This window comes from Poromitra crassiceps, assembly GCF_964638095.1.
Source record: "Poromitra crassiceps genome assembly, chromosome: 30".
Classification (NCBI taxonomy): domain Eukaryota; kingdom Metazoa; phylum Chordata; class Actinopteri; order Beryciformes; family Melamphaidae; genus Poromitra; species Poromitra crassiceps.
The window spans coordinates 3,955,219-3,975,918 of NC_139652.1; the positions used below are offsets into that span (position 1 = coordinate 3,955,219).

General features: G+C 43.2%; 2 protein-coding genes across 2 annotated transcripts in view; both read left to right on the top strand.

Moving 5' to 3' along the window:
* rfwd3 (ring finger and WD repeat domain 3) overlaps window positions 1-2,341 on the top strand; it is a 46,384-nt gene extending 44,043 nt beyond the window's left edge. Inside the window, exon 14 of the mRNA XM_083663283.1 lies at window positions 302-2,341. Coding sequence (XP_083519409.1) covers window positions 302-445 — 144 coding nt within the window. The 3' untranslated portion in view covers window positions 446-2,341. The remainder of the gene's footprint in view (window positions 1-301) is intronic.
* A 5,762-nt stretch (window positions 2,342-8,103) lies between these two features.
* The window catches only part of glg1a (golgi glycoprotein 1a), a gene marked incomplete at its 5' end in the record, with an annotated part of 62,502 nt that continues 49,905 nt past the window's right edge, over window positions 8,104-20,700 (top strand). Inside the window, one exon of the mRNA XM_083662953.1 lies at window positions 8,104-8,454. Within this exon, the coding sequence (XP_083519079.1) occupies window positions 8,104-8,454 (351 nt within the window). The remainder of the gene's footprint in view (window positions 8,455-20,700) is intronic.

Below are 20,700 nucleotides of genomic sequence, written 5' to 3' on the forward strand. Positions count from 1 at the left end.
ACTTTACAGGTGTGTAGTTCATATTCAAATAAAGAAACTTTACAGGTGTGTACGTAGTTCATATTCAAATAAAGAAACTTTACAGGTGTGTAGTTCATATTCAAATAAAGAAACTTTACAGGTGTGTAGTTCATATTCAAATAAAGAAACTTTACAGGTGTGTAGTTCATATTCCCATGAAGGCAGAGTTCGAGGATGGGTGTGGTCTGAACAAGGGCACCTGAAATAGCCCCTCCCCCCAAAAGAAATATCTCTCTGTGTCTCTCAGGTGTCTCTCTCTTTGTGTCTCTCTGTCTCTCAGGTGTGGGACGCGGGCAGTGGTTCTCTCCTGCAGAAGCTGCCTGCTGACCTGCCCGTTTTGGACATCACTCCGTTCCAGGCCAATGGAGGTCACTTCCTGGCCTCGCTCACAGAGAAGATGCTGAAGCTGTACAGGTGGGAGTGACCAGAGAGAGCGAGAGAGAGGAGACTGCTCAGTGCCTTTCATCCACACACCTGAAGAGCACAGGACACACCACAGACCCATGGCACAACTTCATGTGCAATTATGGATCCTGACCCATCATGCTGCTAAACAACAATTTAAAAATGTCTTTTACAAAGTGTTTGTATCACCCAGTGTTGTGCCAGTTCACACTTCACAAGAGCTACCTCCAAAGTTCAGCTCACACGGATGAAAATGAACTTGTTCACAATTTAGAATTTTGAACGAAGTTCACAGTCCCCAGAAATAAGCAGTTCGGTTCATTTTCAGTTCATTTCTTCTTCTTACTATTCCCCCCTCCCCCATTTAGTGCATGAGCGTCAAGTCAGCCAGAAGGTAAAAGTAGGTCTTCCAACTTGGACTCAAAATAAAACTTATTTTAACGCTAACCTTAATATTAATTTTGAGCAATGCTTTACAGCCACGGTTTCACTCCACTTTTTTATACCACAGTTTCACTCCTATTTTTATACGAGGTTTGCTGTCTCGTTCGTTGAAATGAATACATTTATTCCGAATGCAAATTGCGATGTTTCCATTGCTAGTTTGTCGCTGGTCTCGAGACAGTCACAAACAGGCTCACCGCTGTGTGTCTGCGCCTGTATGTGAGAGGCGAGCAGAGGAGCCCCAGAGCAGATAATAGAGAGGGTAACCAGAGACAGAAGTGACAGCAAAACCGGTTTTATTCGCATGTAAATTTACCCCACACATGTAAAACACAACGGGGCAGTTCTCGAGGTAAGAGAGCGAAGAACGATAAGAGCGCCTCTATCTCGCCCGCAGGTGTTTAATGAAGCTCGCGTTCACGTATTCGCAAACGGCCGCGCTCGGCTCGCGCGTTCACCAAAATACGAGCTCGTTCAATGAACGCCGCTCTTCTAGTGCGTTCGTGCACAACACTGGTGTCACCTTGAATTTTTCCAATTAGGGTCCCGTCACTACTCATCATGGCCTGTGTGGTCACTGTTATGGTGTCTGCTTTGTAAGAAAGCTGACCTGAGCAAAAAAAAAAGGTCTCCGTTAAAAGAACCGGAGATTTTGGCTTATTTGCCGTCTTCCCGGTAGTAAGACGAGAAGACGGATGCCCTTCTCTTCTCTGTGCGTGCAGAAGAACGTAGTGACACACCCCCTCGTGCTAGTTAGCTTAGCACAATGACTGGTAGTCTGTGGAACGGGCTAGCCTACCCCCCACGAAGTCACCAAATACACATTCCAATAGCACCGAAAAAGCTCTTAAGACTGAGTGAGACTCGTGCATTTCGCCACGTTATGAAATAATCATGTCAAATGACAAGACGACGTCATTTTCTGAAGCAAATACGTAAGCCGGAAGTTCCGGGTTTTGTCAGGAAAGTAGTTCCGGCGTATGTATTTGCCTTGCAAAATGACACTAAGTAGCAGAGGGGCACATCGCTACTTCCTACTGCACGCACCGATCTATTTTCTCCTCTTACTGTGGGCAATATGGCTGCATTCCTTTACCAGCTGCTGTTCCTCTAGTTCTCACTTTGTTTAAGAGAAGCAGTTCTTTCCACGTTTCTGCAGTTTGGACTATATTCTGTGAATGTGAGAGGAGGAGACGTTCTGCCCTCTGCTCCTTCCAGTTTGAAGAACAGAGGAATGTGGGATAGAAATGACAGAGCCAGCGGAGTCAGAACGGAGCGGACTTCTCCTCTCCGTCTTTTTAACACACATTTCCCTCTGCAGCAGCAGTTCATCTGCTCTCTGTCCTGCAGCTCTGTGCTGCTTTCAGCTCATGTTGAAGCACAAACTGCAAAGTGAAACCCAGCCTCTCCTCTGGATCTGAGTGCCGTGTGCCAAGAGACTGTTTTTTGTTGTTGTTTTTTTAAATATAAATAAGGGAAATTGTATATATGTGTATTTGCTACCGACTGTTTACAACGTCAAAGTTAATAAAAATTACAAGTTATTTTTTGTCAAACTTTTGTCCGATTGGAATGTCATTGTCTGGGGTGAAGCCTTCCTACATAATCCTCTTACATTTTATATTTTTTTAGTCTTCTGTCTGGTTCTTACGGAGCCAGGGAAAAGTTATATTAGAGTCCACGATTTACTGTAACGTGCACACCTATTAGCACGAGATACATTTTAGTTCCCTCAATTTCATTAAACTGCAGTTTAGGAAAAATGCAACTTAAAAGGCACCTTTTAGGTGTTGCAGATAGGCGTAACTAAGGATTTGGTGTGTTAATATCCATTGTTACACTGAATACCATCTAACTGGGAAGCCAGAGTCTATATCAGTCTGATGACTAGGACTGTGGGCCGGACCACCGATAGTCCAGGGTTTCTGCTGGACGTCCCGTCCGTCATAGTTTCCAGTCTGACGCAAGTTATTTTCTAAATGTAATATACTACATATTGCTAGTTACTTTCATTTGAAGGTAATAAGTTACTTTACAATATTTCTGTGTAGACTAACTCATTACGTATTACACTACTTTTGCATACTTTCACCAAAACAACAGCAGCAGCAGAATGACATCGCTGCCCCGGAACCATCCCGAAAAATAATTTCAACCGCCTTGAAGTCAGTGTAAACAATCCAAAATTCTAAATGTTATTGTCATCTATAGTGGTTATTTGTATAAAAACACAGTTTGATTAGGAAATAATATCTTTTTTTTAAATATGTGCTTTGATTTAATCAAATGTAAATCAATTTGTAACTTGAGTTACTTGACAAAGTAACTGGTATAATATTACAGAAACCCTATAAGTAATAGTTATAAGTTATTTAAGCAATATAGCATGAGAGCTAGTGTGTTGTGGCAAATATATCCCGCTGATCAGTTGTTATCCCACGAGGCCGCAATAACTCATTAACTCAAATCAACTCTCAATAACTGTCAAACTATTCATCATTCATCTAGTTTGACAGTTATTGAGAGTTGATTTGAGTTAATGAGTTATTCATTTGAGTTAGTGTGGACCAGTGATGTCACTGGTCCACACTTTAACACTCAATAACTGTCAAATTAAATTACAGACTTCAAAACAGTTTACAGTTTTCTGATATACTACTGATGTTCTAATGATACAAAGCTGGTTGAAAATGGGCAGAGTGTTCCTTTAAGGTTTGACGTGTTGCATTCTGAGATACTTTTCTGCTGACCAAAGTTGTTGTTTTTGCACCATTTCTGTGTCAATTCTTGAGACTGTTGTGAGATCAGCAGTTTCAGAAGGGTCGCACCAACAACCATACGCGGTCAAAGTCGCTTATGGTGTGAGTTGCATACGTTAGACAGTTAGTTTGTTCAGCCATAGTAACCACACGCAACGCCAGCATTGGTAAAATATTCAACAATTCGAGTGAAATAAATTATAAACAATAAACACATGTTGCATGCAGGTGTAATCACACCTCAATGAGGTCAACAACAGACACGTTTGATGTTAAATCCGACAAACCGGAGCTCTGAAATGAAACCCACCACCTCTCTTGCCCAGGACAAAACGATCCCTTATTTTGACAAAATGTTCCATAAGGGCAATTATAAGGTTATTGTGCTTTTGGCTTTAATTGAGTGTACCTGTGCTGTAAATCCTGTGTTATTGATATAGAAATATATAAAATTAGCACCAGCCAGCAGCTGGTATTATGCAAGTGGCTGGTTGCTTCACTCACCATCCAAAACCCCCCACAATGGTGTATCTATCTATTGAGTGGCTGGTAACATTTTAACATTCACGAGCCATTTGACTGGTGGACAAAAAAGTTAATTTTTGAGCCTGTATTTGAGATCCAGGTGAATGTATTTCTTGTTATTGTGCTGTGGGCTTTTGAGTGTTCAGGTGGCTGTGCTGTCAATCCTGTTGAGAGTCAGGTGAATGTGTCTTTGTTATGTTATGTTATGTATTAGTTATGTGACCAGCTCAGTGGCCTTGTGGTCTGAGTGTCCGCCCTGAGACTGGGAGGTCGTGAGTTCGATCCCCGGCCGAGTCATACCAAAGACTATAAAAATGGGACCCATTTGCCTCCCTGCTTGGCACTCAGCATCAAAGGGTTGCAATTGGGGGGTTAAATCACCATGTGATTCCCGAACGCGGCGCACGCTGCCGCTCACCGCTCCCCCAGGGGATGGGTCAAATGCGGAGAACAAATTTCACACATTGTGTGACAATCAGTGGGACTTTACCTTTACTTTACTTTTATTCTGGCCTTAATTCTGCATATCGGTATGTGTGCTGTGAGGGGGGGCTCTTTATGTGACCATGCCCAGGGGCCCATCATGTCATAATCCACCTATGAGCATAAGATGTTGGGAGAAGTTCATTCCTCTATACCGGTGGAGAGGAGTGGAACAACATCCATAACGGAATTAAATCTGCATATTCTCTAAATGGTTTTAAAAACCTGAAAAAATGATTGCCGAGTAAACTAGAGTAATGCCTTCCGTTGTCATGGTTATTGAACGTGTGTGTTTTTGTTGATCGTTCTATTTGGTTTATTTGATGTTATGTGTTACCCAGAGTATATAGAAGAGTCGCGACATCTCTGTTCACTCCAATGGACCAGTTGTTTACTCTCAAGAGTTCCCGGAAGTAAGGTTCTGGATTAAGCACTAAGCAGCGCTGTCGAGTTGCAGCAAAATGGACAGTTTGTGATGTACTTTGAAAGGGTCCAACGTTTAAAGAATCAAATTATAACAGCTTTATTTTAGCATTCAAAAGTAGCACGAGCCTCCTTCCTGGCTATTCATTGGCTACTGAGTCACGCATTTTGGACCTCCACTGACGCCCGTCTCTTACTAGAGTGCTCTGGTGTTACCGTATGTCCTGTTTTTAGAAGACCAGGGACCATGTTGGAAATAAGTGTTCACACTTTTACATGTCTATCCCTTGGATTTTGTCTGCTATATCCATAAAATCAATCAATCAGTCAATCAATCAATCAATCAATCAATCAATCAATAAGATACTCTGGTACCATATACCTATGAGCATCCCTATGCTTGACCATGGTGTTTGTTATGGCTAATCCATGTCTAAAGCACAGAAGTCCAATAACAGAACACTCAGGTTCAGATCAGGGAAGCCATCCCAATCACGCCCCTCCAAGCATTCCAGTTTTTGTGTTTCATGTCTCTGATGTTCCTTGATGCCACCGGGCTAAAATAAATTATACAATTTAGGCGAGAATTGTGGAAACATGTGTCATTGATGTTTTGAAGAGCTCAAGTCACCTCTATAAAATCACAACTGGCCTTAAATGAAAGCTCAGGTCCCCTTTAAAATAGGACCAAAAACAATAGTACAAAAGATTGAAAAATGTCCTGACCAAGTGCCTAAACCAGGATATGCACCAGCGTCTAAAATGCAATTTACTTTAGGGGTGGTTAACTTCACGAGCTAGTAACTGTGTCACAGCTACCACTCAGGAATGGCTATCATACCAAAATATCATCTACAGACATGTATCTTATCAAAAATCATAAGAAAGTTTTGCCACCTTGAGTGGTACCGACAAGTGAAATGTTGAGCTCTGGCCCATGGACTATCTGTAGGCTATTTAGTCCACTGCAGCAATGAGGAAGTGAGGTCACCTCAGGTCAACACCGCTCCCAAAACCACCAGAGGGAGCATACCTGTCAGACCCAGACTCACAGGACAACAATAAGCTACTATATACGTACTCTGAGTCTATAGGAATATTATGGGATGTTAAAAATACCATAAAGTACAGGTGAGGTCAATATAAACTCATTTCAACTCATATAAATGACAGTTTGTGTCACCACTGACATAAGCTCACTATTGACTGAACACTATAAGTCCCTATAGGGATATAAGAATATTGTACTTTTCACTGCACAACTCTAACATGGTGAAAATCACGGTAAATATTAAATATCGTTAAATATCTCATTTTATGGTCTAGTAAACCAATGGTTCTCAACATGGGGTCCGGGGACCACCAGGCGGGGTCTAGAGATGATGATAGTTTCTGTGTTATGTATCTCTTTACACAATACAGACAGTCCCATGCCATCTGGACAAAATCAGATCTAACAATACAAAATATTCTCAGATTTGAGTCAGAGAGACTAAATCAAAAGGGGGTTCTGTTCTCTGTGTCTCTAATGTGGACTGAGGAATCGGATCACTGCAGTAAACAGTCCAGACCGGTCATTATGGGGGGGGGGGGGGGGGGGGGGGGGGGGGGGGGGGGGGGGGGGGGGTGGGGGGGGGGGGGGGCAGTCTAAAAACACATTTGCCAACAGCGCACACCAACTCGTGTTGCCTTCAATGCCTGCTCGTAAACTCCTGCTTCACATCTCAACATCAGTAAAATAGCCTACGACAGAGGTTTTCAAAGAGGCGGGCCTCCGCAGGGGGGCTCCAAACAGTTTCAGGGGAGGCTCAGTGAATGGAAGTGAGAATTTTTTTTCTCATTACTTGGGGTACATTAATTATCCAAATTAAATCACAATAGAATAGGTAAATGTGTGTAATTTGGTTAAAGAGATAGTTCAGAGATACAGTAGTTTGGGGGCATTTTACGGTTTTTCTCACTTTCTCACTTTCCCAGAGACGCAAACAAGTAAATGTCTTCAGTCAGACATGTTTTAGTGTCAAACAGCAATATCAGGCTATCTTGTCTCAATTGTTGGGAATTCAGTGAACCTACAGTGAGCCCGGGGGGAGGGGGGGGGTCGCTTTGTCCTCAAGCTTTATCTGAGGGGGGGGCCACAGTCTCAGACTTTGAAAACATCTGGCCTATGACTTGTCGCACATCTAAACTAGATGACAAGATGAATACAAATGGCAGCGATAAATGTCAATAGTGAGGAGCACAGAAGATTCTAAAGATTAGAGATCCTAAACTACTTTGTACTGTTACTGTGTGGACAGATGAAGCTTATGCGTTAGTGATCAAAGCTGTAGTTCCTCGAATGGCTACTTGAGGTTGGCTCTAGAAAGGGAGTCCTTCCCCGTTGACCCCCTGACTTTACAACAGGATTAAACATGTTTACTGCCTGGTTCTGGGGCTACACGACGCGGGTTACATAAGGTTGAGCATTTTAACATGGGGATCTATGGGGATGGACTTGCTTTTGGAGCCGGTGTTATCCCAAAAAGTGATTAGCTGCCCAAAACGGATTGTCAAACAATTACTGTCTGCAGCACAGCCTGTTAAAGCTGTATTGCCCAGTTTATACATCTATATAATAACGTAGTAGGCCTATATGTCAATACTATAGTAGCCATATTGTTTGTGATATTTACACAATATTTATGTGTGTTTGGTATGTCAAATATCCTTGTTTAGGCCTATATTTGGAAACTAGACTCTAATAAACATGATTTACGGATGGGTTATGACAGTAATCACTTTTTGGCAATCCGTTTTGGCAGCTATCACTTTTTGGCAGACAATCATTTTTAGCACTTTGGGGCAGCTAATCACTTGTTGGCACAACACCGGCCACAAGTGGCCATTCGAGGAACTACAGTTTTTTGGCACTTCCACGTTGGGTTCATGCTTCAGCAGCGGAGGTTGCCGCTCGGTGCGGCTCTGCTCTGAGGTCTGTTGTTGCCATCTTTCCCACAGCCCCTGAAGGCAGCAGTCAGTCAGTGCGCCTGGCTGTGTGAAGATGGCGGACTGTCTACGTGTTCCTATGCTCCTGCTCTTCCTGTGCAGCTTCTCCTCTGTTTCCCCGACCCGAGAAGACAACCATGACCCCGGCCTCAACAAGCCCGACAACCCCCCGCAGCCCGTCGGAGGGCCGGGGCCGGCCCAGGTCAACCCCGGCCCTGGCCCGGCTGACAGGAGCCCGGGGGCCGGGGCCGGCGCCGGGGCCTCGCCTGTCCGTGCAGGGAGGCGCTCTGCCGGCTGGAGGCTGGCGGAGGAGGCGGTGTGTCGGGAGGACCTGGCCCGCCTCTGCCCCAAACACTCCTGGAACAACAACCTGGCCGTGCTGGAGTGCCTGCAGGACCGCAAGGAGGTGAGTTTAGCCTAGCGGGGCAGGGTGCTGTGTAAGCCCGGGGCAGAGCAGCGCAGTGCTGGGTGTGCCTGCTTCCACTGACCAGCTAGCGTTAGCTGCTGAGGTATAGCCGCTAAGCTAGCCGTCTGCTAGCCCCGAGAGAACGTCACGCAACAACATTGCTGTAAAAGCCAGCAGTTTATTCTGTCGTTGCGTGTTGTCAAGCCTAAACCCACAGCAGACCATGATCGAATGCCTGTTACGATCCATTAGGACCATCGTCTCCCTCTGGTACCAAATGCCCAATGCACCAAACAGCTGTTAGCTTTAACACGGCTAACAACTTTTGCACTGGCTCAACATTAGCGTTAGCACCAGCCAACAGCCAAACGCTGGTCAAATAAGCAGATGGCTGGTACAGTGGATCTGCTTCACTCACCAGCAAAACACTGCCAAAGGCAAAAATAATTGAATGTTGGCCTGGGTGCAACTGATCCCACTGTCTCCTTACGTTACAGCGAGCTGTGTGAACCAGTGCTGCTAACCATGTCAAACATGTTTATATTGACATGTCATGAGTGCTCCTCGGTGAGTCAGTTTGTATGGCGACTTTAGCAGAATACTGTTTCAGGAAAGACCCAGGGCCTTCAATTATGTCATGCTTTTCCAGTTAAGTAATGCCATCTTAAACAGGTCAGTCACAATTGAGGATGCAGTTCGGTGTTACCTGCCTTAGTGTGTTGCTAACGGTGTTAGCTGTAAGATGCTCATTTAGTCAGCCGACTGGCTATCAGCCTACAGCTCCTAAACAGCTCAGCATTGTGCTTGAAGAGGCAGCTAGCCTGGTTGCTTTAACGTTACATCAGGATGAGAGACAGCGGCATTAGCTATTATAGGCTATCGTGAAGGCAACGTTAGGTAATGTTAATTAGTTGCTGCCAATAGCTCTGTTAACTAGCGAGTTTAGCATGAGCTAAGTTAGTCCTTAGCTCCGTTAGCAAGCCTTTAGCTCGTTGATTGTTATTTTTGTGGTTGATTAACCTTAATTGAAGCCATATCGTGTGGTCCTAACACTAAGCTAGCTGTGATGTGATGTGACAACACTGCTGCCTAGCTATAACGTTAGCGCCTGGAGTCAGTGGACTGAGGCTGTGAGAGCCATGAGTCCAGATGTTCTGCAGCTGGTGTCAACCTATAGCCTCAACGCAGGACTCATCATTACTTTTTCTTTCTTCGTCTCCGATGCGCACCCCCTTATTCCACTGGAAGATCGGCTAAAATGGCTGCAAGCGACATACACGTTATCAATCACAATAAAAACTGTACCCACCTCCGACACAAATTAATGAATTTATTTGGTGATAAATTCATTCATTCGTGTCGGAGGTGGGTCCAGTTAACAGTAACACAATGTTGTTATCCGAGATGTGGGTGCCATGGTATTCCCAAATATTACGTAGTTTCCAATACCGACCCCTTATTTTCTTTTTCTTTTTTTTCATTTATTTATTTATTTCACAGAGACAGTGCATATTAATAAACAGTGTGTGTTAACAAACACCATAAATATGCCAGAGTTAGCCCGGGGGCTAGTTTACATCTGTAGTCCCTGGCAGAAAGATGGCATCCTAAAAACAAAAAACAAGTTTACAATAATAATAATGCTTTCACATGTCCCTTATTCAAATGCCGGAGCTGATGCTCAAAATCGTAAACTGCAGTACACCCTCCCAACCACTGAGCACCGAACCAATACATTTGGCGCTGTGGAGCAGTTGAACCCGAAATGACACGGCCGAAGAAGGCTGTGTTTGAGCTTAAACTTCGGCACTGGCATGTGAATAAGGTATTGGAAACTACACAATATTCGGGAATACCATGGCATGGATAACAACATTGTGTCGGAGGTGGGTACAGTTTTATTGTGATTAGTAACGTCGTGTATGTCGCTTGCAGCCATTTTAGCCCATCTTCCAGTGGAATAAGGGCGTGCACATCCGAGACGACGAATAAATGAGTCTTGCGTTGAGGCTAGTGTCAACCTAGTCTCACGTAGTCAGACTCACCGTCGACGTCATCAAGCTTCCAGTGACGGAGGGTCTGAATCACAAGCCGCTGAATCACACCAGACTTCAGGCGGCGCCAGGCAGATGCCGCCGGGGTAACCTGGTAGGCTGTGCTGTGACGGAAGTGACGTTATACACCGCGTCATACAGCCTCTCATATTACAGTCTGACAAGGCAACACGTTCAGAATGGAACACCGTGAAGCACTTTAACAGCTGCGTTACAGAAAGTGTGCCAGGTCCACGGCGTAGATGCTCTCAAGTCGCTCATATTGCAGGAGAATTCGGTTGCAGACGGCCAGGCTTGTATCATGCAGTTTGCCAATAAACTCCTCGAGATAATCGTAAAGTCCTGTTTGATACATGAGTTGAATCAAAATAATTGTGTAGTTTATCGTCTAACTAACGTTATACACGCGTCATCACACTGGACATCAACACTAGCGGAAGACTTCTCCCACTCCCGCAAAAATCAGTAATGTTATGCGCACGTTCACAAACATATAACGTCTTACAGAGAGGGAGAGAGAGCAGCCATAACAGCTAAGCTAATAACTAGCCGATCAGAAAAGCATGTAAACAGCCGTGTGATTAGTGAGAAAGTCGGTAAAAGAAGGAGAGATCTGCGGGTGCTTATGCAGAACTAGCAGTGTTGAGCAGTAGCTTGCTCCAAGTAGCGAAGCTATTTAGCTTAACTACATTTCTCAGTAGCTGGGCGGTAACGTCCTTTTCAATCAATTAGCGTTTTCAGTAGCAAAGCTGTTTATAGACCAAGTAGCGCGGTAGCGTCCGACAAACGCTACGAGTTACTTTCCCCAGAGGAAATACATGAGCAAAGCTGCCAGGCAGCGCAGAGATTCTGCTGTGGTCTGGAATAGTACAGGAGACAATGCTGTCAGTGTCAAGTGTAGCCGGTAGAAGCAACCACTTCCATATGACGGACAAGTGTTGTTTAGGCTTGAGGAGTGACGATTGGTTGGTTTAGGTTGATGAGCCAATCAGAGACAGTATAGGGCGGGTCATGCTATCGGGAAAGGAACATACACAACACGAGAGGGAGGGGGGAGAGGCGAGAGGCGAGAGGAAAGTTGAGTTTATCTTGTGTTGAAGTAACAAATTGATTTTTTTTGTGTGGGATGGGTTTTATTGTTTCTATCACTGTCGTTTATGGTTTTATTGTGTTGTTCTATATTTTTAATATATTTCATGTATTTTAGTCTGTCACACTGTGAAACCGGAGTATTTTTGTCCAAGACTATCATACCGTCAAAAACTCATACTGGCACAACCCTAGATACCATTTGTAGATACCATTTGTTTATTATATCACAATCGCAAATCGCAATATTGTCCACCTCCACCATAATCGCAAATCGCACCTTTTCCCCAAATGGTGCAGCACTATGGCAGAGGATGGAATAATGTGTGCAGAGGGTGAGAGGGGTCCCTGACGTGTTCTCCAGGATGCTGCCTGGTGTGTGCAGAGGGTGAGAGGGGTCCCTGACGTGTTCTCCAGGATGCTGCCTGGCTGTTTGCTGGGTGTCACTTGACTGCAGAACAGGTTCTTAAGCCTATTTGCCGCTTGTCAACATCAGGCAGGCTGCAGAGAAACCAGGCCTTTCTATTCACCTGATCATTTGCCCATATCAGGACGCCTCATTTTGTCGTTATTCCGTTTTAGACCCGGAAGTAGATTACTCGTACCTTTATCATTTTTAGACTTGTCAAAATCAAAAAAAAAAAAAAAAAAAAACAGTTATATAGTTCGATGAGTAAGTTGTACATGGTTTGCAGTACAATTTCCCATCCCGTTCAAAGACGCCGGGCTATTTCACCTCCCATGACTTGACGAATTTCCTTGTCCTTTTCTGCGCGCGCGGGTTCATCTTCTTCCTTGTCGCTTGAATTATTATGTTGCAGCTCAATTTGTGATGTTGACGCTGACGCGTTATTAGTCAGAGCTTTGACCCAGCCAGACAATTTCATCTGCTTGGACGTCTTCACGGTGCGTGCCGGTGTGCATGTGTGCAAGCAGCCAGCCACCTGTCCGCGTCAGTAAACACACCGCACGTGCAGCATCACATAGGTTCTGATGTATGGTTCCGACTGGTAATTAGCAACTTCGTTCCGATTATAACGGCAATAAAATGTCACATGCATGTCACCCACAAGTATAAAAAAAAAAAAAAAAATTATTTGGTGCATATTTTGCTGTTTGCTGCTGTGCCTATTTTTTACATGTTAAAACGTGGTGGCCACTGTGGCAACCACAGGCCAAGAAATGGCTGACTTTTTTTTTTGGTTGCCCGGGGCAACCGGGCATCCGTTAAAGGAACACTCCGCCCATTTTCAACCAGCTTTGTATCATTAGAACATCAGTAGTATATCAGAAAACTGTAAACGGTTTTGAAGTCTGTCATTTAATTTGACAGTTATTGAGTCTTAAAGTGTGGACCAGTGACATCACTGGTCCACACTAAATCAAATTAATAACTCATTAACTCAAATCAACTCTCAATAACTGTCAAACTAGATGAATGACTTCAAAACCATTTACAGTTTGAGAGTTGATTTGAGTTAATGAGTTATTAATTTGAGTGTGAAGATCTGATGTTCTAATGATACAAAGCTGGTTGAAAATGGGCGGAGTGTTCCTTTAATGTCGAGCCCTGCTTCCATTTTGTGCGGTTTCTCCTTATTTTTCTCCTCCGCCCAGGGATTCCGTTTGCCAGATATTATTTGCTTTTGGCCGCTATCACGTGCAGTGATCTGGCATATTATCGGTACATCATCAACGGCTTAAGTGGCCAGTTGGAAATATGCCAAATAAATAAATAAGTTCATTAATAGCATATTAAATCGCCTAATCTTGTGTGCCCTAAATGCAATCATTAACAGCATATTAAAAAGACTATCCTAATATTGCATGACCTATTCACCCTATGTAGAAGAGACAGGCTGGCTTGAGAGACTAACAGGAAGTGGAAACACGATCGGAAGTTCCCGATTGTGTTTACACTTCCTGTGACTCATAAGCCTAGTCTGACTCCTATGTGAGTCAAACTAGGTTTGACCAGGTGAGTCAGACTAGTTTAAGCAGGTAAAACAACCTGCGTTTTAAAACAGGAAGTCATGACAACAATGGGTCAAGTGGGCGGGGCTACATTAGGTGAATAAGATTCACCAGAGTCAGGCTGATTAGGCAAACGAGCAGAGATGCAGATCATTAACATGGAGCCAGCTTCAGGCCCAGCCGGGGTGTGGGGACCTGCTAGGGTTGTCAAAGGTATCGATAACTATCAATACAAACAATGTGATATGGGTACAATACTCATTTCAAACAGGTATCGATATTATCAAGAAGTATACTAACATTTCAATTTTCAAACTGATATAATACTCATTTGTAACAGTATGGATACCACGAGTAGTGCTTTTCTCTGAATTAAAAATCAAGCATACACCAGATTTTTCCTTCCGTATCATTGGTGCGTATCTGTTGCTTCAACAACCTCAAAGTGTTCTGATAGGCTGATGACTAGAGCAGGGGTAATCTGCTGTGTTCCGATTGGCTGATGACTAGAGCAGGGGTAATCTGCTGTGTTCCGATTGGCTGATGACTAGAGCAGGGGTAATCTGCTGTGTTCCGATTGGCTGATGACTAGAGCAGGGATCTGCTGTGTTGTGATAAACTGATGACTGGAGCAGGGGTAATCTGCTGTGTTCCGATTGGCTGATGACTAGGGCAGGGGTAATCTGCTGTGTTGTGATAGGCTGATGACTGGAGCAGGGGTAATCTGCTGTGTTGTGATAGGCTGATGACTGGAGCAGGGGTCATCTGCTGTGTTGTGATAGGGTGATGACTGGAGCAGGGGTAATCTGTGTCGGCATTCCCGGCAGCCCAAACATCACAATATGTACAACAGTGGAAGTTCTCTTTAGGTTTGGTTCTTTTCCTTTACTTATGGATATGTCATGTGACACAAATATGCAACATGTCAAATGAGGCACATACTGGTTTCTTCATATTTAGTGTAAAGCCAGAGAGAGTATGATTCAAATTATAATAGTGATGACAATAATAATATTATAAAAAAACGCTTTAATTTGTGCTGCACAGCTCATCATATGTGGCATTCACAAACAAAAAGGAAACGGCTTGTTTGCCAAACATGTGACACTGTCTCTCTCTCTGTCTCACACACACACACACACACACACACACACACACACACACACACACACACACACACACACACACACACACACACACACACACACACACACTATTGAGTCTGGCCAACACCTCTGTCTCCTGTTTGATACATACACGTAGGCCTGTCCCAAACGATTATTTTCTTCTTGATTAATCTAACGTCAATTTTTTCGATTAGTCGATTAATCGAACGATTTATTTTTGTAATAACTGAACCTCAAATTCAAAAGCAATGCTGACAGATGAATGTAATTAATTAACTGGAGTCATATGCAGTTAAGATCATCACTGGCAAACAGGCTAAATGTTCTTTCCTTAGTGTGGGGCAAGGAAAGTCAATGATACATTCATTTAAGTGAAGATGCAAAATCATTGGTAGTGAAAAAGGTGACTGAGACCAGAGCAGACATAAAACCAGTCAGAAACCCTCATATTTTAGGATGAAAAAGGTGACGGTCACCTAAAGGTGACTAGTTGACATCCCTGTAAGTGACGAACGTTATGCAGTGCTAACAAACATGTTCCACGTGTTCATAATCCTAATAGGCGTGATCAGACAGTGCATTACAGCCTGGTTAAAACAGGACTGACTAGGTGCTGTCTGCTGCGTATCAACAGGACACGCGCTCCGGGTACAACCTTATGTTTACGTCATTTCCAATTTGCAGAGTATAACGTTACAGAGCAGCACACACACACACACACACACACACACACACACACATATATATATATACCAGTTTCCCCTAGAAAATCTTTCAGGCCTGGAGGGATTTCGAAATGTACCCCGACCGCAACGGTGGGGGCCGTCGCTGGCGACGCTGAAGTTTTAGCTAACCTGTTCACATCTATGTTCGCAATGGCATCCCAAGTATCATCATACTATTATGGGATGCGATGCGAACAGTTGTATTATGGGATGTGCGTTTCCCAGGCAACGACACACGTTGACACGTTTTGGAACAGCGCCGCACGCTGGCACAGTGCTCCTAAAAGCAAAATGCTTATTGTTTTGAATGATTTGGCATCTTCTATTACTGTCAACACTGTCAACACCAGTATTGTTGTATTGTAATAATATACCATAAAGGTTTATTGAAATTTTGGGGAGAGCAGGGGGAAAAAAAAATAATAATAAATCAAAAAAATATATATATATATATATATATATATTTTTTTGCAATTTCTTAGAGCCGCCAACTAAAGCATCTCGCGAGCCGCGCAATGAGGAACTAGGCTTTAGGTGATCGTGGGCGATGTTTTGTAGCTTGTCCTGTGCCTGTCGCTTGGGAGTTGGGGATCACAAATCCATGTGATAGACGGAGCCAACTTCTAACGTTAGTTCCTTCCACTAACCACCAACAACAACACACTAACCACCAACAACAATAATATAACTTCCGGTTGGATATTTCCCGAAATGAAAGCCATTCTACACAAGTCTAACGCACACAGAAGCTATTGAAAACTTTTTATTTTGAAATCAGATTTTGGAACGGAGCTATCTAGTGTATTACGGTAATGATCTTTTCTTTCAAGTCAACGTATTTACGTAGTCGATGAGATCGACTAGCGTGAGTCTGTCCATCCATCTGTCTTCGTTTACTTTTGCCTTGATGTGACGTTGCCATCTCCCAGTCCCACCCCCCCTGTATCGAAAATAGAGTATTGATATTTCCCTGGATGTTAGTATTGAGGTGGACATTCTAGTCTGGTGGATTCGTGGCGTCCCTACGTCCGGCCTCACTCCACCAACCCCCGAACCTGTGTGGGTGTGAACCCGGCTGCTCTCTGCTCTCCCAGCTGCTTTCAGACACTGTAGTATTTTGGTCAGTCTGCTGTGGTTTTGTGTACGTGGAGGAGAGAGAGTGAGAGAGAGACACACAGAGAGAGGGAGAGAGAGAGAGAGGGAGGGAGAGAGAGGGAGGGAGAGAGAGAGAGAGAGGGAGGGAGAGAGCGAGAGAGAGGGAGGGAGAGAGCGAGAGAGGAAGTGTGAGGGAGACAGAGGAGGAAGCATCAGTCACTCGTCCTGCCGCCTCCTCTCTCTTTAATTGCCAACTAAGCTCGTTAACGGACGTGTGCCTTTGCCTTTAGATTGACAATTAAAGTCTCCACGAGGCTAACCAGCTAACCGCCCTGCCATTCCTTCACCACCAGCTGCAGTGTCAAGATGAGCTGAGCTGTCAGAGACTCAACGCCATGCTGGAAAACTCTGTGCATGTCTTTGTGATGGAGGTGCCTTTTGCTTCCTCAGTAAGGCCACCCACTAAATTAATACACAATAAAATAACTAAATACATAAAAATCTAAACAATAAAGGGAGGAAAGGGACTTTTTTGGATTGTGCTGCAACCCCACAGCACTTCCTTTTTCTCAGCTTCTTCTTCTGTGTTTTATGGCGGTTGGCATCCTTAAATGTTGCATTACCGCTAGGGCTGCACGATATATCGTTTACACATCGTCATCGCAATGTGCGCATGCGCGATAGTCACATCGCAGGACGTGCGATGTCAAAAGCAAATTAACTCGTCATGTTGCTTGATAAACTCTCACTTTAGGGGTAGCCTACTGAGTGAAATGCAGGCTCTCTCAAAGGAGAGAGACGCCCCGCTACTGTACTCACTCATTTAGTGCTTAGCTTCAACACAACAAACATGCACAGAGAGCTAAATGGGCTACATGCACAACTCCACTACTTCTTGAAATTAGTCCAGCTTCTTTATTTGCTGTCATCACTATTGGATGAAGTGATTAATGTCAGGTGTGCTGCAGTCACAACAATGATCAGGCACACCTGATTAATCAGTTCATCCAATAGTGTAGGACAGGAAATAAAGAAGCTGTACTAATTTCAGGAAGTAAAGAAGTTGTGCATGTAGCCTATTGAATTATCTTTTGCTTATGTTGCGTTGCTGACAGTAGCCCGTCTGTAAACGATGTGATTGCTTGAGGCGGACTTGTCCACAGCTTGCAGCGCACTCGCATACAGCAGGCTGGCTGCTGTAACTCAACATGTCCGTGGAGTAGGGATGGGCATTTCTAGCAAAAACACTATTCGAAATTCGCTGGCCAAATTCGAATTCAAATTCGAATTTAATTCGAAATTCGAAAATAAAATAAAAAATGTAAAAAAAAAAAAAAATGTTTTTTTTTTTTTTTTTATGTATTTTTTTTTTTTTTTTTTTTTTTTTTTGTGAGTGAAATGTTGCATTGTCTCCCCTGATTCTAAGTCTACGGCTTTATTAATTAATATAAAAAGCTTCTGCTGTGGATTTTTAGCTCAAACAAGCATTGCACCACTGAAGTAAAGAACATGTTACATGACATTGACATTTTCGAAAATAAAAAACAGTTTTGACAATCATGAGTGGTTCATTAAATATTTAGTAGGCTCAGGTCTGAGTGCCAAAGGGGTGCCAAAGTCACCCCCTCTCCCTCTTCATGGGATTTCATCCGCCATTCATTTTTCCATAAACCTTGCTTAAAATGCTTATAAAAATTGTTTTACTTGCTCAAACCAAGCGATTTGACTATACTTAGAATCGGGGGAGACAATGCAACATTTCACTAAAAATTTTTTTTTTTTTTTTTTTTTTTTTTTTTTTCGAATTTCGAATTTCAATAATAAAAGTCGACGAAGTTGATAATAACAACGATTATTCGAAAATTCGAAATTCGATGCCCATCCCTACCGTGGAGCGGAGATATTTACTCTTGAAACACCAAAAAGCAAGACCGCAACTTATGACACGAAGGCTAAAGTGATTACTGAGAAAGTTGTCCGTGTTATCACTGTGGCTGTCTCTCCCCTTCAAGTCTCTGATGTTGCATCACATGATAGCAGTAACGTTACGGTAGAGTTAATCATACATAGCGACTTATTTACACAAAACATGTCAGTGAAAATAAAAAGAGAATAGACATAGCTGGGCAATTAAATGTATATTTATTACTTTTCACGAATGAATTGTTTGTCACCGGTCGGCTGCATGTGAATCCTCGTCTCTCTGTACTGCCAGCCTTGCGCTCAAAAACCGGAACTCCGCAGATGCGGAGTGTACCACTTGGTCGTTTCTGGAGGGGGTTTCCGGGGGGTCAGACCAAGTGTGTAAAGTGGCAGGGGTGTTTCATTGTTGATTTATTGAAACGTTAGAAGAACGAAAGAAGTTGAAAGCAGTGATTATAATCAATGAAATCTAATGTTTTTCTGCAAATAGCATCATTGGGAGGTAGATTTCTGGCACTCAATATTAGGGGTGGGCAATATATCAATTGTATATCAATATTGTGATATGAGACTATATGGTCTTAGATGTTGGATATGGTAATATGGTGATACAGCATACATGTTGTCTTTCCCTGGTTTTAAAGGCTGCATTACACTAAGTGAAGTGTAGGCTAGTGACATTTTAAAGTAGAATGTCATAACTCACTCACTTTTTCATGTATGTAGCCTAAGTCATGGAAATCCATTGGTCAAAATGTGTATGCACCCTGATAGATGACGCTCTGAGGCCTACAGTAGGCGACAGCCCAGTGGTTGAGAAACATTAAAATACCTAATTTCCCCTCCAAAACCAGATGGACTCCTCTACAAAATCATCCCAATCATTCTAGAAGTATTATTTTCTTTAAAATAGAGCTATTCTGGTAATCTGGTGAAAATCTGTATTTTTTCATATCGCAATATATATCGCAGGGGCGGGGAATATCGCAATGTCAGTTTTTTCCAATATCGTGCAGCCCTTACCGCCACCTGAATTGTATCAGCTTCACAGTGCTAAGTATTGACAGTGTCCACTTTCTCAGCTGTTCAGGGGAAAACACTGACATAGCCTACTTCTATTTCTATTTTTTATTTTAGCTATGTAAACGTTTAAATGTAAAGATAGGCCTATGCGTGCAATAACGTACTGATAGTCAGCTTACTCTGTAACATGTTGCTTTTATTAGCCTCTCAGGCTAGCTCCGGGACGCAATCTTTTTTTTCCCATGATGGTGAAGGCTAGGCGAAGGCATGACCCGCCCCTCTCTGCCTCTAATTGGCTGACTGCACTTGGCTGCTCTCGCCTGCTTCCCAGGCGAGCCAGAAGTCATCTCAAACGAGCCATTATAGCCTATACTTTCATTCAATGTCACGATGCTGCAGGGGGAAGTAGGCTACTTCATAGCTTAACTATGAAAATTGTGTCGGCTATTTATGGCCCTTTCTGCTGCAGCATGTTGAAGAAATAAATGTTCAGTTTGAAGAACACCCATTCTGGTCATTGGGCCTAAAAAAAAAATTAAGTTTGGTTCCTGTTGGTTGTCAGTTGAGGTGATGGTCGGTAGGGATTTTTTTTTTTTTTTTTTTCAGTGGCAGCAAGGGATAGATAGGAAATATATATATATTTTTATTTTCCTTAAAATTACAGCAGCGATGGATACTTTTTTCATAACATAGCCTACATGTACTCTACCACTGTGCTCTACACACGTTTTTATATGAACAAAATATTTAAGTCAATATGAATGCTTTCATATCAAACATGTTTGATATTTAGGACTGAAAATCTGCGTGAATACATCATCCTGCTGCTGCCAAGCCTCCCGTCATTATCGTTAATTGATGCGGCGCCGCACTGCAGGCATCAGATAGGCTACCAAATACCAACAGCACAGAACCATGAGTATTTTGGGGAAAATGTCACTAATTTATATCACAATGAATGACCAATGAATAAAAAGTTGTTATAGGCTACCGTAGTTTCAAAGCCCCTGCCAGTCAGAGGCTGTTAATCTCCTACCTGTCTATCAGGCAGTGTGGGGGGAAAAGGCATTGCTGCTGCATCCAAACTTTTGCCGATGTCATCACATGCAGCAGGGAAATATATTTTGGTAGCCGATGTGTTTGTGTCCTCACTTGTCCAGACAATCTTGCTATAGAGTCTGGTTGTTTACACGCTTGTTAAACTGCCGTGAGATTCATTTGTTTTGGGAGCTGGGA